At 45.6% G+C, this 17,802-nt stretch overlaps 1 protein-coding gene across 3 annotated transcripts; it reads left to right on the top strand.

The window, feature by feature from the left end:
- The first annotated feature begins 50 nt into the window (after window positions 1-50).
- LOC112249111 (E3 ubiquitin-protein ligase RNF166) lies at window positions 51-17,401 on the top strand. Of its 3 annotated transcripts, XR_006084710.1 has the most exons (7): window positions 56-802; window positions 10,403-10,559; window positions 11,615-11,727; window positions 12,874-12,988; window positions 13,196-13,303; window positions 13,723-16,173; window positions 16,222-17,401. XR_006084710.1 is itself a non-coding variant. In XM_042330865.1 (6 exons), exons 1-6 carry the CDS (start codon window positions 633-635, stop codon window positions 13,886-13,888), a joined length of 729 nt encoding a protein of 242 aa, XP_042186799.1. In that variant the 5' UTR covers window positions 51-632; the 3' UTR covers window positions 13,889-17,401. The 3 variants fall into 3 exon arrangements, 2 of the variants coding, with proteins under 2 accessions (XP_042186799.1, XP_042186798.1); XM_042330865.1 differs by having other exon boundaries at window positions 51-802; window positions 13,823-17,401; XM_042330864.1 differs by having other exon boundaries at window positions 13,723-17,401.
- Window positions 17,402-17,802: the final 401 nt, after the last annotated feature.

Below are 17,802 nucleotides of genomic sequence, written 5' to 3'. Positions count from 1 at the left end.
GAGCGTTTTGTGGTTGGATCACTGTTCTTTTTGTGGATGTATCACATTAATCAATGTTGCAACACATATTTAAAAGAGAAAAGTATAACTCTAATAACGTAAACATTTTACAACACAATGAAACAATGTATTCTGGGACTGTAGTTTGAAGCAGCTGTAAACTGAATTGGTGACATCGCGAACGAGACTTCAATGCCCAGAAACGTATTTTTTTTGTTGTAGCTGTACGGCTTGTTCGTGAGAGTCGCACTGAATTTGTAGTTGTGCAAATTCCCCGATCTTTTAATAATCTGGATATATTTTGGTCAGTTGTATGTAAATCAAAATGATTTGAAGATCGAATAATCTGCTCCGCGCCCGGCTCGTGTCCTCTCGACAACCAGCACTGTCTTGTAATGTTTACTTCTTTCGTGCTTCGGCGTGTCCTCTCGAGCGCTTGTGTAGCGGACTGATGTAGTGTCTGTTTGCTAAATTATTTGACACAAACAGTTCATAGGTTGGGTAACTTTATTCATACGCTTTATTCACACGAAGGATGTCCATCGTGCACAATCGATGAAAATACTCGATGTGAATACACCCAGGTAGTTGCAGCCATAGTCGAGAACGAAGTGCGAGCAAGATCCTCGTTCATGATGGCGATGTTTCGCAGTTTTGTGTCGGCTACTCATCAGCTCAGGCAGCATCAACAAAACGGGGCAGCCGCGGCTGCCACTGGCGAGAGTCTCGAGAGCCAGTTCTCCTGCCCAATTTGCCTGGAGGTGTATCATAAACCTGTCACCATTGGAAGATGTGCCCACACGTAAGTTGACGGATTTGTGATCGCTTGCTTCTCAGACAAGTCTCTCACTTAAACAACAACAACGTGCTATTGTATATAGCATATAGTCTCTCGTATTTGTATTAGTTGTTGTCACTTATCAGTCTGCAGATACTGAGCTGTCAATCTTATTTTTGCTTGTCAATTAAAGTAACGGTTTTGTTATAAAATGCTTATGATTCACAGCAAAAATGGCACATCTATGATAGAAAAAACGTCACTGATACTGGGATAGGGATAATGTTATTGTTTTTCTTGGGATGCCAACTTGCCAAAGGGAATGCAAGGGAGCTCAGACAGAACAAAGCGGGCTATAGCGGTGGTAGTTCAGTGCCTCTCGAAACGCAATATCGACGTAAAATATTAGCTAAGCTATTATAGCGGATTTGATGAGAAATGTTGGACAAACAGCTTTTTCACAATAAAGACATAATAGCTACAGACAGAGGAAATGCGTGGCTAACTCAACACAAATTAGATTAGCCGAGGCAGCTGATAGTAGGCACTAGATGGTGCCCACGATCGGCTGCCTAGGCTAAAATGAGACGTGTTGTCGAAAAGAGGAAGACCGTTTTGTATACTTTAAGCCAGCACTAGGATATGTGGAAACAACAATATTCAAATGTTGAATGGGATGTTTTGGATCCTCATGATGCTCATTGCATTGTTTGATCTATCATGTTTCTGTAGCGTTTTAGCACTCAGTCAGAGAATAAGCCGAATTATTAAGGTTTTATTTTTCATGTTTGTTTCCCACCACTGCATAAGCTTGCCACAATGTCCTTGACTAGTCCTCGGGAACGTGGGTAATGCAACCTCAGTGTGGCACATGACAGTTGCCTTTGATCTGTGAGGTGCTGCCTCTGGAACATTGAGCAGAGCTGGAACACTGAGCAGAGCTGGAACACTGAGCGGAGCTTCTGCCTGCACCATTCTCTCACTGTGATCAATTCACATTTCACATGTACACGAAAAGACTGCAGCTGTGAAAGGAAGCTCCCTGAATAGTGGTTGTAAAAGTTAGGTTGAGAACATGGCATTAATTTTCCTCAATAACACACATTTTTACAATCATTAGGCCACACTTGTTTTGGTAGGAACACACACCACAAGGTTGAAAACCAAGGGGTCTGAATGCTCCAGTTTTATAAGCCATTTGAATTAGTTTAAAAAAGCTATTTGGAGGAGCCACATCTTCACCCGTTATTGACCAATTGTGCCTAGTTCCTCTAATCTGAACATGAATGAACATCTGTGTAGGGCTGTAGCCGAAGTAACACCACCTGTGTTTTTTTGTTTTTTTGCCTCTTGTGAATTTCATCACCAACAGTTACACAGAAAAGGTCTAGATGTAGTCTACTCTAAAATGTTATTTTTTGAGGGCAACTTGATGCCCATTCTTGTGCTGTCAACACTAAAGATGACTGGCGTTTTGAAAACAGAAAACAGCTCCCTTCTATTCTTCCTTTTTGACACCTTCTGTGTGTCTACAGGAATGAATGTGTAGGGTTGACTTGAAGCTGACTGCATTGTCACTCGCCAAACAAACCGTTCCTCCTGCCCTTTTGAGGATTGCATTTTTCTGACAGTGGGAGCGCTAATATGGCCGCTCATTTAAAGACGTGAGTCAGACAGACCTCAGAGCCCCATCTTTTTTTGTTTTTTGTTGGTCTGTCTTGTAGGAAGGGGTGTAATGTGGGTCTGGTGGTTGGATTGAATAGTCTGCTCTAGATGTTGTTTGCTGTGTGGCTGTCTGTTAGCCTGTCCCACCAGCAGTACTGAGTTTGCTGATGACATTTGGGTGAGGTACTCAGAGCAACTCCTCTCGAGTTTCATTTGCCTGCTCCCTCCAGTGACATACGGCTTTTCTGTGGCTCACTTCTATCTGACATGCATGTAGGCTAGTCCGATCTGTGTGAGGTCGGCTCTGTGGATGTCAACATCTCACATCACACACACCACTGCTGAGGTTAACACTTACACGAGCCATCCTCTTCCTCGTCAGGAGTTTGTGTCCAAGCAGATATCAACAGCCATGAAAGTGTGTAGAAAACATGACATTGTGTAATATGGGCTAATGCTGTACATTTTTATTTTGTGTTTAAAGTTAATTCAACTCGGAGTGGTCATGTCGTTGTCTCTTAAGTACAAAAACCTGTTCTCTGCTCTGTATCCATACAGCATTGTGCCAGTGAGGGGCATATAACTCTCATTTGGGGACATATGCATGCAGTCAGTCTAATTATAGAAATAACCACAGGGAGAATTAATGTGTTTTCTATTAAACCTCATTATTGAGGTCAGTGATTCTGGTTGAACCCAGAACTAAAGGTCCTGTCTGTGCTATTATCCGACAATAACACTTGAAGCATGGAATGTACATGGATGTAATCCAGTGGGAGAAAACAGGGCTGGGGATGATGGAATTACACACTGTTGTCATGATTGCACTACCACACACGCAGAGCTGAGTAGAAAAGTACACTTGCACGCACATGTCCTGGCGCTGCTTATTGTCATGGTGACGCTAAAGGCCTACTCACGGCATAATAATGGCTGGAATGAGTCAATGGAATGGTATCAACCACATGAAACCAGGTGTTTGATACCTTTCCATTGGCTCAATTCCAGCCATTATTATGAGCCGTCCTCTCCTCTGAAGCCTCCAGTGACTCACAGGCTTGTATCCATGTGGACAACTCATTTTTAGCCATTGATCTTGGTATGAGATGACTTTTAACAGGTGTCTGTATTACCTTGCCCTGGACAAAACTGAGAGACTCCGGTCTATCAGCATTATAGACAATATTATGAATAAGATCAAGTCATCTGATCAAATGGCCACCCAGACTATTTGCATTGCCCCCCCCCCCTTTACACCACTGCTACTCTCTGTTGTTATCATCTATGCATAGTCACTTTAATAACTCTACCTACATGTACATACTACCTCAAATAACCGGTGCCCCCGCACATTGACTCTGTACCGGTACCCTCTGTATAGAGTATCGCTATTGTTATTTTACTGCTGCTCTTTAATTACTTGTTATTTTTATTTCTTATTCTTATCCGTATTTTTGGCGCATGTGACTAATAAAATTTGATTTGAGATAGGAACCGTATATCATTTTGTCAATTCCAAATCCCTCCCCCAAAAGGACTGCTCCACAATCCCAACGTTATCTCACTCAGACTCTCCAGAGCATGCACTTTAGTCTTCATCGCAAACCCCAATCTGTTGAAACCTCAGAGGCCAGACCTAATCCGTATCCCACTCAGTGGTAAAGTCTCCATCTGGCTGTTTCAACCCCTTACCCCAATCTTCTCTTGAACATAAGACAAAAGCTTCAATGGAGAAATGGGTGCATCTCATACAGTGTGCATCAGCATAACCGTCCAGTAACACCTGCTCAAAGCCTTTACCTAAGCTTCGTCCCTCGCCTACTATCTCTTTTTTGTATCTCTCTCCCTCCATCCCTCTCTTCCCCACGTGGTGTTGTTAGTGGGCTGAACCCAAGGCAGTCTGACTCCTACCCCACCTCCCTCCTTGTCTGGGGTGATTTGATGAAGTTTGCCCGTTGAGAGAGGGAGGAAAGGAGCAAAACAGGAGCTCTTATTCCTTCAAGGTTGTTCTGCATTCTCACGTTCTCACTCAGCTATGCAGTGTGGCGGCATACATTTCGCTGTCTCTCGTTCCATTCTTTCTCTCTCCCCTGCTCTAGCCCAGCTGCTGCTGGGGAGATTGAACAAAGATCTCACATGAGAGCCTCTTACTGCTCCCCCAGGCCATGGAGGAGACTACTCACTACCTTCTACACTACTGTGTGCATGCATTGCTTAAGCATGCAGTCTCACTTGCACACAATCACATACACACGGACTCGTGCACCTGCTTTGCCCCCTGTGGCGTTGGCATGGATCCCACTGTTGGATTTGAAGTCTGTTTCCTCTGGCCAATATGGCTTTCTAATCAGCTCTCCACTCTGCTAAATGGGTCTGTGGAAAAGGGCAATATGCTGTTTAACTATTGTAGCAACAAAAACAGTAGACTACTAAAGACTGTTGCCAAGCACGATTGGCATTGCAACCTGGCAGAAAACTGATCGTGCACTTTGTGTGGTCTGATGTTGCATCAGGATACCTTTAGCTGAACCTTCCTGTGTGGGTGGGCGGTAGCCTGAAAGGCTGACTTAAGTGTCTTTCATTTAGTTGTCTCAGTACAGTGTCAGAATTGAAGGGTTTGTATTGCCTCTCATGCAGATGATAATTTGCAGAAACAGTCCTTAAATGTCCTCAGATCTATTTTGGTTCTTCTACAAAGAGCAGGTGGATATTTTTAAGCCATTACTGAGACTGTTCTTGGCTTCCTCTCTGTAACGATGTGTGCTGAAAGTCGGGAAGCAAGTTCAGGGAGTGTTTTAATAAGTAAACGCAACATAATACAAAACAAGAAACAGAAACAATGACTCCTATGGAAGGAACCAAAGGGAGTGACATATATAGGGAAGGTCATCAAGGACGTGATGGAGTCCAGGTGCGGCTGAAGAGCTTCACTACATCTCATATGATCAAACGGGTCCCCAAACGATCTGTTTGGGAGCTGCAAAAAAGTTTGAGTCCCTTCCTCCCACCTATGTGTTTTTATTGATCTATAAATAGGTTTTTGGGATCGTTTTCTGGAGCGTCTGGGAACGTGAATAGGCATGAGGACAGACTGCAAACGTTATTTTGATCTAACCTGATAGACACCACACTTTGCAGGGTAGACACAGGCCCGCACTTTGAACAACACCTCACGGAGCAACTGACTCTGACATGAGGTTCAGAAAGCAATGTGCTCCAGGGACATTTATGCTAGCTGAGTCACACACACACACACACACACACACACACAAACAGTAACATGTTATGTTTTTGGATCCTCGTGTCAGCATTGTAGCAATCATTTGGCCAGCGTCTTTCATGATGCTATTGGTTTAGCAAGGTAGTAGAAAAGGACGGCAAACGACTTGTACTGCTCCGATATTGAGATGTGCTGCAGTTCTATAGCCTAGGCTAGCTGAGTATACCTTTGAATACGAGGCAATGATAGCCCCAGAGAATATTATTGACGGTACCCCCTCCCCGACGCGTGGCTTCAGCCGCAGGACGCCAACCAAAGGGACGATCCCGGGGATCAGGAGCAGACAGGTCACCCCTGCTGAGGCAGGGGAGCCTGGCAATCCAGCTGAGGCATGAGCCAGCGGAAGCAGGGCAGCCTGGCGATCCAGTGAAGGCATGACGAGCCGGCTATGGCAGGGGAGCCTGGCGAACCGGCTATGGCAGGGGAGCCTGGCGAACCGGCTATGGCAGGGAGCCTGGCGAACCGGCTATGGCAGGGAGCCTGGCGAACCGGCTATGGCAGGGGAGCCTGGCGAACCGGCTATGGCAGGGGAGCCTGGCGAACCGGCTATGGCAGGGGAGCCTGGCGAACCGGCGGAGGAATGAAAGCCTGTAGCGGCTCCCGAACCCGACGTCATTTCACCTGACACAAAAATATATATAAAATCCCTTATACTTCCTTAGGCGAGGTGTTATTTTGTAACGATGTGCGCTGAGGTGTCCAGGTGAGTTCTGATGACGTGCAGGTGCGCGTAACGATGGTGACAGGTGTGCACCATAATGAGCAGCCTGGTGACCTAGAGGCCGGAGAGGGAGCACACGTGACACTCGCTGTGAAAAATGTTTGTTTCACAACCTAGCCTACTGCTGGATTTTCATTCCTAGTGCTCACAATGATGTACATTCCACTACAGTCTTCTAGGCTATACTGTTGAGATCCATGGGAGCGATTCGCTTGCACGTTGAAGCTTTTCCTTCTGCGTTGAGATACAGTGACTTTGGAGTTACGGTGCATTCAGAGGATGTCCAGCTGAGAGAACCTTGAGGTGTGTCATGTCAAAACGAACTGTCCTCACCCCCACCCCAGTGGAGTGTCACATAAGCCATGTGTTTCAATGGGCTGGCAGGGGATGTATAAGCAAGGGGTTGTTTGGAATGGGCAGTAGTCTCCTCTGATACTGCAGGAGGTTATACAGGCTAGCTCTATGCTTTCCCTCATTTCTGCTGCTGGTTTTCTGTGATGTCACGCCTTTAATTCTGTCCTGTGACGTTACAGTGACAAGCCCATCTGACGGCGTGTGAGAAGAGCCTCATTTCAGCGGAGAACGAAGCTTCTGAAAGTCACATGTAAAGATGTTCTGGCATGTCAAACTTGCTGAATGTGTGAAAGGCCCTCGCAAACTCATACCCTCTCTGCTCTGTTAAATCCGATTGTTTTAAGGTGGAAGACTGTGTCTGTTCAGGGGGAGAAACACCCATGAGTTCCTACTCCTACTCTATGCTCTGCAGTGTCTACTTTCCTGTAGTTCTGAGAAGTAGATTGAACTGAGCTGAGGTGCAGATGGCGTGGAGCCGACCCTGAGGCTTCTGTGTTCTAGTAGCACCTGGCTTCATTTGCGCTCATTAGCCTACCTCTGCAGCTCCTGAAATGGCAGCAAGTATCTCCACGAAAGCTTCCTCTCCATTCTCTGCACAGGAAATATGGTCAGCTCGCCTCATTCCTTCAGGGAGGGAGGTGGAGAGGGGAGATCAAACATAGACAGTTGTGGAGCTTCTCTCCTTATAACACCATACGTCATCATATAATCCATATGCATCAGCAAGTCATCCCGGTATCCTTGGGCCAGGTGTGTGCTGCGCTGTGGCGGCAGGCGAGGCCAATGTCTCTCTCGCTATCGCTCTCTAATGGGGAGATGGCACTATTTTTACACATAGCCAGGCCTCTTTGGTGACTCTCTTTGACTCCTGGGGGAATAGGCCGTTCCTCACCCTCTCCTTTAACACCTCCCTTAGGTAGCCCAATAATCACATTCCTGTGTCATATTCTAAATAGTAGGCAACTGCCTGTCTTTTATCTATGGATGAGAATTTCATGTAAATACTCAGGAAGCATATTGGGCATGGCCAAAATGTGTACAACTAGGCAGTACAGAACAGTATATCAACAACGCCATTTTCACCCTTGAGTGTTTGTCAATCCCATGTCACCACACACTTGACCACAACTCTTTCTTTAGCCCCTTCTCAGTTAGACGTGTGTGTGTGTGTGTGTGTGTGTGTGTGTGTGTGTGTGTGTGTGTGTGTGTGTGTGTGTGTGTGTGTGTGTGTGTGTGTGTGTGTGTGTGTGTGTGTGTGTGTGTGTGTGTGTGTGTGTGTGTGTGTGAGCCTGCAGGTGGTGGCGTTCTGCTGTCTGAATGTTAAATATAGTGGCGGTGATTTAAGTGTCTAATAGCAGTCTACTAAACCCAGGCATCTTTCAAGTGATGACAGACGAGGCTAGAAGATAAGTTGGCTTACAAGCCGTTCAGGATGCTTACTTTGAAAGACCTCTGCTGCCGCTGGGGTACTTGGGACAGATTTGTATTTCATTGATATGGAGATAAGTTTCCCCACAGACGTTTATGTGGAGGAGTTGTACTGTGCAGGAGAGGGAGATGAGCATTTTGAAGGGGCTCGTGTTGCTCGCTGCATGTCCTGCAGACCGTTGTAGTTCGACACTGTCGCAGCTCTGCCTGTCCTGTACTCTCTCTTTACGTCTGTCTGTCTGTCTGTCAGTGTGACAGGCCAAAATGATGGTGTTTTAGCACTGTGGGCTCTTAGTATTCATCAGTGCTGTTTGAATATGTGCTTTGTTCAGTGCTGCTCCTCTCAAGTTGGTCTCTCTAGTCTCTGAGACCGTATCAACCCGAGACAGTCCTTCATCACTGTCCAGACGGAGAGCTTCACTACATCTCATATGATCAAACGGGTCCCCAAACGATCTGTTTGGGAGCTGCAAAAAAGTTTGAGTCCCTTCCTCCCACCTATGTGTTTTTATTGATCTATAAATAGGTTTTTGGGATCGTTTTCTGGAGTGTCTGGGAACGTGAATAGGCATGAGGACAGACTGCAAACGTTATTTTGATCTAACCTGATAGACACCACACTTTGCAGGGTAGACACAGGCCCGCACTTCGAACAACACCTCACGGAGCAACTGACTCTGACATGAGGTTCAGAAAGCAATGTGCTCCAGGGACATTTATGCTAGCTGAGTCACACACACACACACACAAACAGTAACATGTTATGTTTTTGGATCCTCGTGTCAGCATTGTAGCAATCATTTGGCCAGCGTCTTTCATGATGCTATTGGTTTAGCAAGGTAGTAGAAAAGGACGGCAAACGACTTGTACTGCTCCGATATTGAGATGTGCTGCAGTTCTATAGCCTAGGCTAGCTGAGTATACCTTTGAATACGAGGCAATGATCGCCCCAGAGAATATTATTAGCAGCCTCCGCACTCATGTATAATTTCTCAAAGAAATGTCTTTCCAAGTATTGTGGACTCTTGAGAATTGGTCTGGGCCTACTCACGAGGCCTAATTTATTAGCATATTTTGAATGTTAATGTAGGCACATAGGCTGTGCTTCATCCACTTCTCAGCTCAACAGTGTTGTTGGGCGGATGGAAAACAACAGAGTTTGTGGATATTATGAACATGTTTTGTCTAGATTGCATTTTGACTGAAAGACTGGCAGTGTTTCGGGGTTTCCTGTGTGACTGGGAAGAAGGAAGTGACTCCAGAGGAGGTCACATGGGTCATGTAGCTGGTTGAGTATGGATGGAGTGAAGTGAGAGATGTTTAGCTATGAAAACTAGGCCCATGCTAATGTGATAACTAAGGTGCTTAAACACAGGGCCATTACTTTAATAGACTGACGCTATGTAGCGCTCCTCTGTGTTGAGTTTATTAGCCACTTGGTTAGCCTGCCTGAGGGCAGACTGCACGGCTTCTTCCACAAGCGGTGAGTTCTGGTCACCAGCCGAAAGAGAAGAACAGTAGTAGACCCGCAAAGTTAGAACCAAGACTGGTTTGTGGCTATGCAGCGAGATCTGAATTCTGAAGTACAACATGGCTCCTTACATATCTGACCCCTCCCTACCCTACCCGCTCGCCATCAGGCTGACAGGGCCATAAAGCATCCAGCAGCGCTGTAAAAATCCGCAATGATTCAGTACTCTGGCAGTATAAACCCCTGGCTCATTTGTCAGGGGAGGTTTCGCGGCCAGCCCTGGACCAGCTCTCTGGGCCCTCTGTTTGCTGATGTCTCCCTCCCTGCATTATGCTAGCCCCCCTTAGGTCCCCCTGGCAGTGCTGACTGCTGACTCATGTCATCATGGGAGGTGACTGCCCATCACTCAGCCTGTTTGCATGCCACCACAGGGGCATTTCGAAGCCCCACCTTGGCCCATCACTCAGCCTGTTTGCATGCCACCACAGGGGCATTTCGAAGGCCCAGCACCCAGCGGTGCCCACGTTGCACACATTTTTCGGGAACACTCGCTCCGAATAATCGCTCGGATTCACTTTGTGTTTAGACTTTACGTATCATTCAACGACTGACTGCCACTCGGTCTCTGTGTGTGTGTGTGTGTGTGTGTGTGTGTGTGTGTGTGTGTGTGTGTGTGTGTGTGTGTGTGTGTGTGTGTGTGTGCAGGTTCTGTGGGGAGTGTCTGCAGCCTTGTCTCCAGGTCACCTCTCCCCTCTGCCCTCTGTGCCGCATGCCTTTTGACCCAAAGAAGGTGGACAAGTCCTCCAGTGTGGAGAAACAGCTGTCCAACTACAAGGCCCCCTGTCGGGGCTGCAGCAAGAAGGTGAACTACACTACTATGGCCTGCCACTCTGTCCAACACACATACTGTACAGACGCACACTTGATCATACACACTACCACTCACACACACTCTCAAAACATCTCCCTGCCCATTTATTCACTTAATAGCATGTCTTGCTCTCTCTCTCCTGTTCCTCTGTCTCTCTCTCCTGTTCCTCTGTCTCTCTCTCCTGTTCCTCTGTCTCTGTTTCTCTGTCTCTCTTTCCTGTTCCTCTGTCTTTCTCTCCTGTTCCTGTCTCTCTCCTGTTCCTCTACCTCTGTTTCTCTCGCTCTCTCCTGTTCCTGTCTCTCTCCTGTTCCTGTCTCTCTCCTGTTCCTCTACCTCTGTTTGTCTCGCTCTCTCCTGTTCCTCTGTCTCGCTCTCTCTTGTTCATCTGTCTCGCTCTCTCCTGTTCCTCTGTCTCGCTCCTGTTCCTGTCTCCTGTTCCTCTACCTCTGTTTCTCTCTCTCTCCGGTTCCCCTGTTTTCTCTCCTGTTCCTGTTCCTCTGTCTCTCTCCTGTTCCTCTGTCGGTTCCTCTGTTCATCTGTCTCGCTCTCCTGTTCCTCTGTCTCTCTCTGCTCTCCTGTTCCTCTGTCTCTCTCGCTCTCCTGTTCCTCTGTCTCTCTCGCTCTCCTGTTCCTCTGTCTCTCTTCTCTCGCTCTCCGGTTCCCCTGTTTCTCTCTCCTGTTCATCTACCTCTGTTTCTCTCTCCTGTTCCTCTGTTTCTCTCGCTCTCCGGTTCCCCTGTTTCTCTCTCCTGTTCCTCTGTCTCTCTCGCTCTCCGGTTCCTCTGTTTCTCTCGCTCTCCTGTTCCTCTGTTTCTCTTGCTCTCCTGTTCCTCTGTCTCTCTCGCTCTCCTGTTCCTCTGTCTCTCTCGCTCTCCTGTTCCTCTGTCTCTCTCGCTCTCCGGTTCCCCTGTTTCTCTCTCCTGTTCCTCTACCTCTGTTTCTCTCTCCTGTTCCTCTGTCTCTCTCGCTCTCCTGTTCCTCTGTTTCTCTCGCTCTCTTTCTATGCCCCCCCCCTCTCTCATCCTCTCTCCACTGGCGGGCTCCAGGTGTCTCTGGTCAAAATGAGGTCACACATCTCCTCTTGCACAAAAGTCCAGGAACAGATGGCCAACTGCCCAAAGTTTGTGCCTGTGGTCCCCACTTCACAGCCCATTCCCAGGTAATCTCTGTCTGCCTCGCTCTATTTAATTCTAATTAATGGTATCTTGCTTTTATACATGTCTTACTACTCGAAGGTTGTCTTAATTCTCGCTCCAAAAACCTCCCGTGGCTTATTAATGGACAATTTGAAAATGTGAAGAGAGATTTAAAAAATAATTAAAATATGAATCACACTTTTACATACCCCAGTTTGGGAATACCTGGGATAGGGTCTTTCTGTCTGGAGGGTCTGTGAACAACTCAGCCAGAGGAGGTCCCACTCCCAATGTGTGCTAGAAGCACTGAGCTACTAGTCTGAGGAAGAGTGCTGTGATCAGGTTCTGTGACGTCCATAGTGACCATCTGGAACTCACGAGTGAACACAGAACAGCTTATCTGTGTCTTTTCAAGGTTGTTGTTTTTACCACATTCCAAAACACAATTTAATTGGGCGATGTTGCCAGCACCACAAAGGCAGAGTCTCATCTAGTCGAAGGCCCAGGAAACACAGTGGACCATCTGCTGGTGTTTTCTACTTGTCAGAAAGTCATTATTCTGACTAAATTGTCACTCTTTTTTTTAGCCCAAGGCTGCAATTATGGTTGGTTGGTATATTTTGTGGAGTTTTTCTGAGGACATTGCTGTTCCATTAAGTCTACAGTATAGTGTGCACCCTTATTGGCTTATCAAATAGACGTCTGTCAAATGGACGTTTCCCATTAGCTAGTAGACTGTGTCCTACCTGAGAGACCTGTCAACCTTAAGTCTGATGGGACTCTAATGGGCTGCCCCTGGTCAGCTGTGGAGGGTAGTGTGTGAATAGGCCCTGTTGTCTTGGTGTGGTGCTGATGAAGCAGTGAGTTAATGAACACATTGTTAAGGACCCTATTCTATGTGTGTGTGTTGCTCGGCTAGCGTAACTGTCACTGCAGCACATTGCTCTCTGACCCTCATGTCCACGCAGACCAGCTGTCCTTCCAGGTGTGCTGCTGGACATGATTGGCATCCTGCTAATGTCTGGAAACTGGGCCTCAGACTTTGGGGTTATATTCACACAGACAACAACACACCATCTGTGTGTGTCTGGCAACGTGTGTGTGTGATGCATACCCATGTTTTATCCATTATGGCTCCTACTAAATGTGTGTTTTCTCCCTGCCTGCAGCAATGTTCCAAACCGCTCCACCTTTTCATGCCCGTTCTGTGGAGCCCGCAATCTGGACCAACAGGAGCTGGTCAAACACTGTATGGAGAACCACCGCAACGATCCCAACAAAGTGGTCAGTCTGCTATGTTATACCCTGAACTATGGACACTGTCGTAGTCGGAACTATGGACTCTGTCCTAGTCTGAATTTCCTTAAGCATTTATGTGCTGATATGAAGTGTTACGCGACATTGATGTCACTGCAAGAGATTCTACTGCATTCTGGTTTGGTGTACTGGTGAGGTAATGACAGGGTTGTTGATTGGTTGGTGTGCCTCCAGGTTTGTCCTGTATGTTCAGCCATGCCCTGGGGGGACCCCAGCTACAAGAGCTCCAACTTCCTCCAGCACCTGCTCCACCGGCACAAGTTCTCCTACGACACATTTGTGGTGAGGATAAGGGTTGGGATCTGGGCTCTGTGTCGTCTGTTTTTTTACATAGGACTAGAGCAGTTCTGTTGTCAATAATGTCACTGTGATATCCTAGTACTGTCTCTGTGATATCCTAGTACTGTCACTGTGATATCCTAGTACTGTCACTGTGATATCCTAGTACTGTCACTGTGATATCCTAGTACTGTCACTGTGATATCCTAGTACTGTCACTGATATCCTAGTACTGTCACTGTGATATCCTAGTGCTGTCTCTGTGATATCCTAGTACTGTCTCTGTGATATCCTAGTACTGTCACTGTGATATCCTAGTACTGTAACATGAATGCACTGCATATCTCAAAGCAGTCTGCTTTATTTATTTGGTGTCAGGCATTATTTGCTCAGTGGTTGACTGTGTGACTTTGTGTTTGCAGGACTACAGCATTGACGAGGAGTCATCACTGCAGGCAGCCATGGCCCTGTCCTGTCAAATCAAATGTTAAAGTGAGTGACTGTCTGACTCTGTGTTTACAGGACTACAGTATCGATGAAGAGGCGGCACTACAGGCAGCCCTGGCTCTCTCCATGGCAGAGAACTGAGAGTCCTCTGAGTCCCCCATTCTGCTGTCTGGGGACTCACTTCCATCCCGACACCCCACTAGCTCTCTTTCTTTCTCTGGATCCACCCCATATCCAGCCCCCTCCACTGTCTCCTCACAGGGAACGTTTGGAAGGACTTGGCCCTGGCCAAGACTCCCACTCTGGGAGAGCTACAGAGAGATTATCTCCTAACCCTGTCCCTGATCCTCTGCCTGGCCCTTCATCCACTCTGCTCACCTGCTTAACTCGTCCCATTACATCATACTCTCAGCTGGCAGCAGCCCCTTCACTTCCTGTATACTGGGGAGGAGGGGAGCTTGGCCTCCCAATAAATGTTGCAATTTAAAACCACTGCAATGCAAACCAGAGAGTACTGCATGGACATTGTTGTTATTCTGCAGGAAGTATGAGGGTTCCCAAAAAGAATGATTTAAGGTATTTTCTTTTACTCTTTGTTTTTCACTGTTCAAATGAAACTTTTTCAAACTCCAGGAAAATGCCATCACTTGACACACGTTCTGGTAAAAGTACCACAGATTAGTTCTGTTAAAGTTTATTCTCAAGTGCATAGTTTGATGGCTTTTTGATTGAGGGACTACAGTTGAATGGCTTGACCCCATTCTCAGTGTGATAATCTTACCGCTGGGTGACAGTCTAGACATGACCAGTTGAACACAGACAGTGAGGACATTCTTACACCCCCATCACGACAACAACACACTCTTAACATTTGCAACGCGAATCAAAACAAACTCTCAAACTATCCCCTTTTTGTATTCAGAGTTCGTGTGAATACTTGCACTTGTCACATTTTTCTACATAATTGAACTATAGATTGTTCTTATTTCACAGTTGAGAAACAGAATTGTAGTACTCCATTCATTCTTCACTCTGCTGATATTTTTATGAAGCACCAGACAAGATAAAAAATATATTTTTGGAAAATGTCCCAGTTTCAAATGGTGTACTAACAATAAGAAACGTGTTTATTGGAGAGGTGTTCGTTGTTTTACCACCTTTTTCTAAGTACCCGTTGGTACTGTACTGCTGGCATCAGTTGTTAGCAGGAGCTTAGAGCCCATGTGTAATACGCTCTCAAACACAAGAGGGCGCCCCACTCTCAAAATAGACCTGGCAATAGTCATTCAAAGCCATGTTCTTCAGTCAGTGTTACTCCAAGTCATCATGTTTATACCCATTCACAGTATTGTGAAGAATGCCCATGTGTTGCCTAAATATATGACCTGTTTGGTTTAGTGCCCACTAGGAGAAGTGCAATATTATGACGTGAGTACTGTTGGATAAGTCTATCCTTGTGGTTGAGTTGGATGCTGTCCCATAAGAGTCCAGTTTTATGTTAATTATTGTCTTGAACACCAATGTTCCTAGGCCATTTACCTTTCAGGATCCGCACTGCTCCAATCTCAGTGGGGTCTCCCCAAAACCCATTGGTCATCAGAGCTGTGAAAATCTGTTTGTAACAGGCCTGGAATGTGTACGGGAGATTGAATCATTATGTTCCAATGGTTTGTTAAAGTCGTCCACTTTCTGATAGCGCAGTAATTATTCAAGTTGGATTGAAACAGAACTGTTCAGAACAGCTGCATATTCAATCTTATGAGATCAATTTCTCTAACAGCACTTTGCTTCAAAGGGATAAAATTATAAAAGTACGTTGCCCCGAAGTAAATGTCCAATTATAAGCCATGTTTGAGTAGTAGTGTACCTGTTGAGCTAGCATTGATATATGGAGGTTTAAGAGAATGCTTAGGTTCACTCTGATGAAGGATGCATTATGGGAAACTGGTTTGATTGTTCTTTATATAGCAAGCAATGGAGGAAGATATTGTGTATTGTGATTAGTTGTTACTAGGCTGACTAGTAGAAGTATAATGGTCTGTCCATTTGTGTTTTTCCTTGCTTCCGAGGGGAATTGTACATACGGTAGAGAATGCAACATTTAGGTTTAGGTCTAACGTTTCACAAGTTATATCTTTTTCCCAGAGCAATGCATTGAAATATTGCACTTTAATTCCGAAATATATTTTGAAGGGTAGGAATTTTGTCATTTTTTTTCTCTTTTACTTTAATTAGTTCCAATGTGTCCATTTCATGGTGGATGACAATGTAAGTTGTGGCTGTTTTTGTGTAAGAGCAGAGGGAAGGTTTTGTGTAAGAGCAGAGGGAAGGTTTTGTGTAAGAGCAGAGGGAAGGTTTTGTGTAAGAGCAGAGGGAAGGTTTTGTGTAAGAGCAGAGGGAAGGTTTTGTGTAAGAGCAGAGGGAAGGTTTTGTGTAAGAGCAGAGGGAAGGTTTTGTGTAAGAGCAGAGGGAAGGTTAAGTATGATCTCAGTCAAACATGTTGTTTTGGAGTACTGGACTGGTATAAAATGTATTTGTCTGTTGTGTCATTAATATTTTATAGATGGGTATAGATTGCAGAATCAACTGAGAAAACCATCCCAGATGCACAATAGTGTGGCATATCAAAATGGACTCTCGGCTTAGTCGCAAGTGTTCCTGGAGATAATGCATCCTTATTTGAAAGACATCGACATGTTATATTTTCGGTGTTTAAATGTAATGTACTGGTTGGTGGCACAGTATTGACAGCTGTAGCCATTAGAGAAAAACTGTCGTCACCTTGAGAAGTCCTGAGTTTCTTCTGGAGCACCAAGGAATTGTCACGCATCTTTAATTTAATCACTTACTCAGCCTTTTTTACTGCCTAATAATGATGCTATTTTAGAAATGTAAGGTCAAAGGTATTGTATGTTTAGATCAGTGTTCACGTGCACAGCTGTAGCCCAATGTAGATTTTGTATGGAGTATACCTCAAATGTATACTTTTCACTCTTTGTGTACTGTTGCATCCATGCATAATGCCACTGTACTGTGCATCATCATCCCAAATGTCCTGCTTGTGGTCAAAACCAGCCCAATCTCTGTCAAATAAACTCAATGTTGCAGGTCACACACTGATAGACCACCTGCAACAAAGACATACACCAAAAACAGGACGGTGAAAAGGAAAGTATTTGTATGAACTTTGTTGGGTCATTTTTCTCAAGAGGGCCTTACTGAGACTGTCTGTTCTAATCTTGGTAAGGCTGACAGGAAATAGACTGCCATATAGAGCCGTATCACAGCAATCAGAGAAGACAGAGCCTGTGTCTCTGACTGTGTCCCCCCCAGGACTTGGCTGCCCTGAGAGTGTATGTAATGTCACTCCGTATAGACACAGGCGGATGTTGTCCTCCCCAGGGGGGTCTGCGCTACAGTCACTTGAACCAGGAAGTTTCCTTCAGGGCCAATGTACCCTAGAGACCCAGCCTGGGGATTTGGCCCTACTGTCAGGGCCTGTGTGTGTTAAATGTGATTTATGCATTCTTGAAAAAAAGTAATAATACCAGTAATAACAATGTGGATATTCAAGTTATAACACTGTTTGAAGTTTAATAAGATATTGTATTTGTAGCAGATCTTTCTTTCCCTCAATAAAAACACTGACCCATCCCACTCTCTCTTTTTCCTTCCTGATATGTTGTCGCTAGATTTTTTTATTTGATACCCCCACGACTAACTTCACATTGAATGGGTAACATATTTACTGTGTTGTGATCTTTGAACTGAAATTAGAGATGTAATTTTAATCAGGAGTATTGTCAGAAGATCCCGGTCTTCTGCTGGTATGTAACAAGTAGAGTACACAGGGTGGTGTGAGACTTTGGGGACAACGTGTAATTACTGGCAGTGAATAGAGGCCTTACAATCTCCTTTAGTGGGGGCCTTTTTCAACTGGAGAATGGGGGACCCAGAGCTCACTGTGAACCCAAGAGGCCTGTAAACAACCACTGGTTGCCAGGGAGATGCCTGGCTTTGGAGGTGCTCTAAAATGGAAGGCGACAGGGGCCTTT

This window comes from Oncorhynchus tshawytscha, linkage group LG12 (assembly GCF_018296145.1).
Source record: "Oncorhynchus tshawytscha isolate Ot180627B linkage group LG12, Otsh_v2.0, whole genome shotgun sequence".
Taxonomy (NCBI): Eukaryota; Metazoa; Chordata; class Actinopteri; order Salmoniformes; family Salmonidae; genus Oncorhynchus; species Oncorhynchus tshawytscha.
The sequence above is the reverse complement of the archived record's forward strand: the minus strand, read 5'-3'. Positions and strand labels throughout refer to the sequence as shown.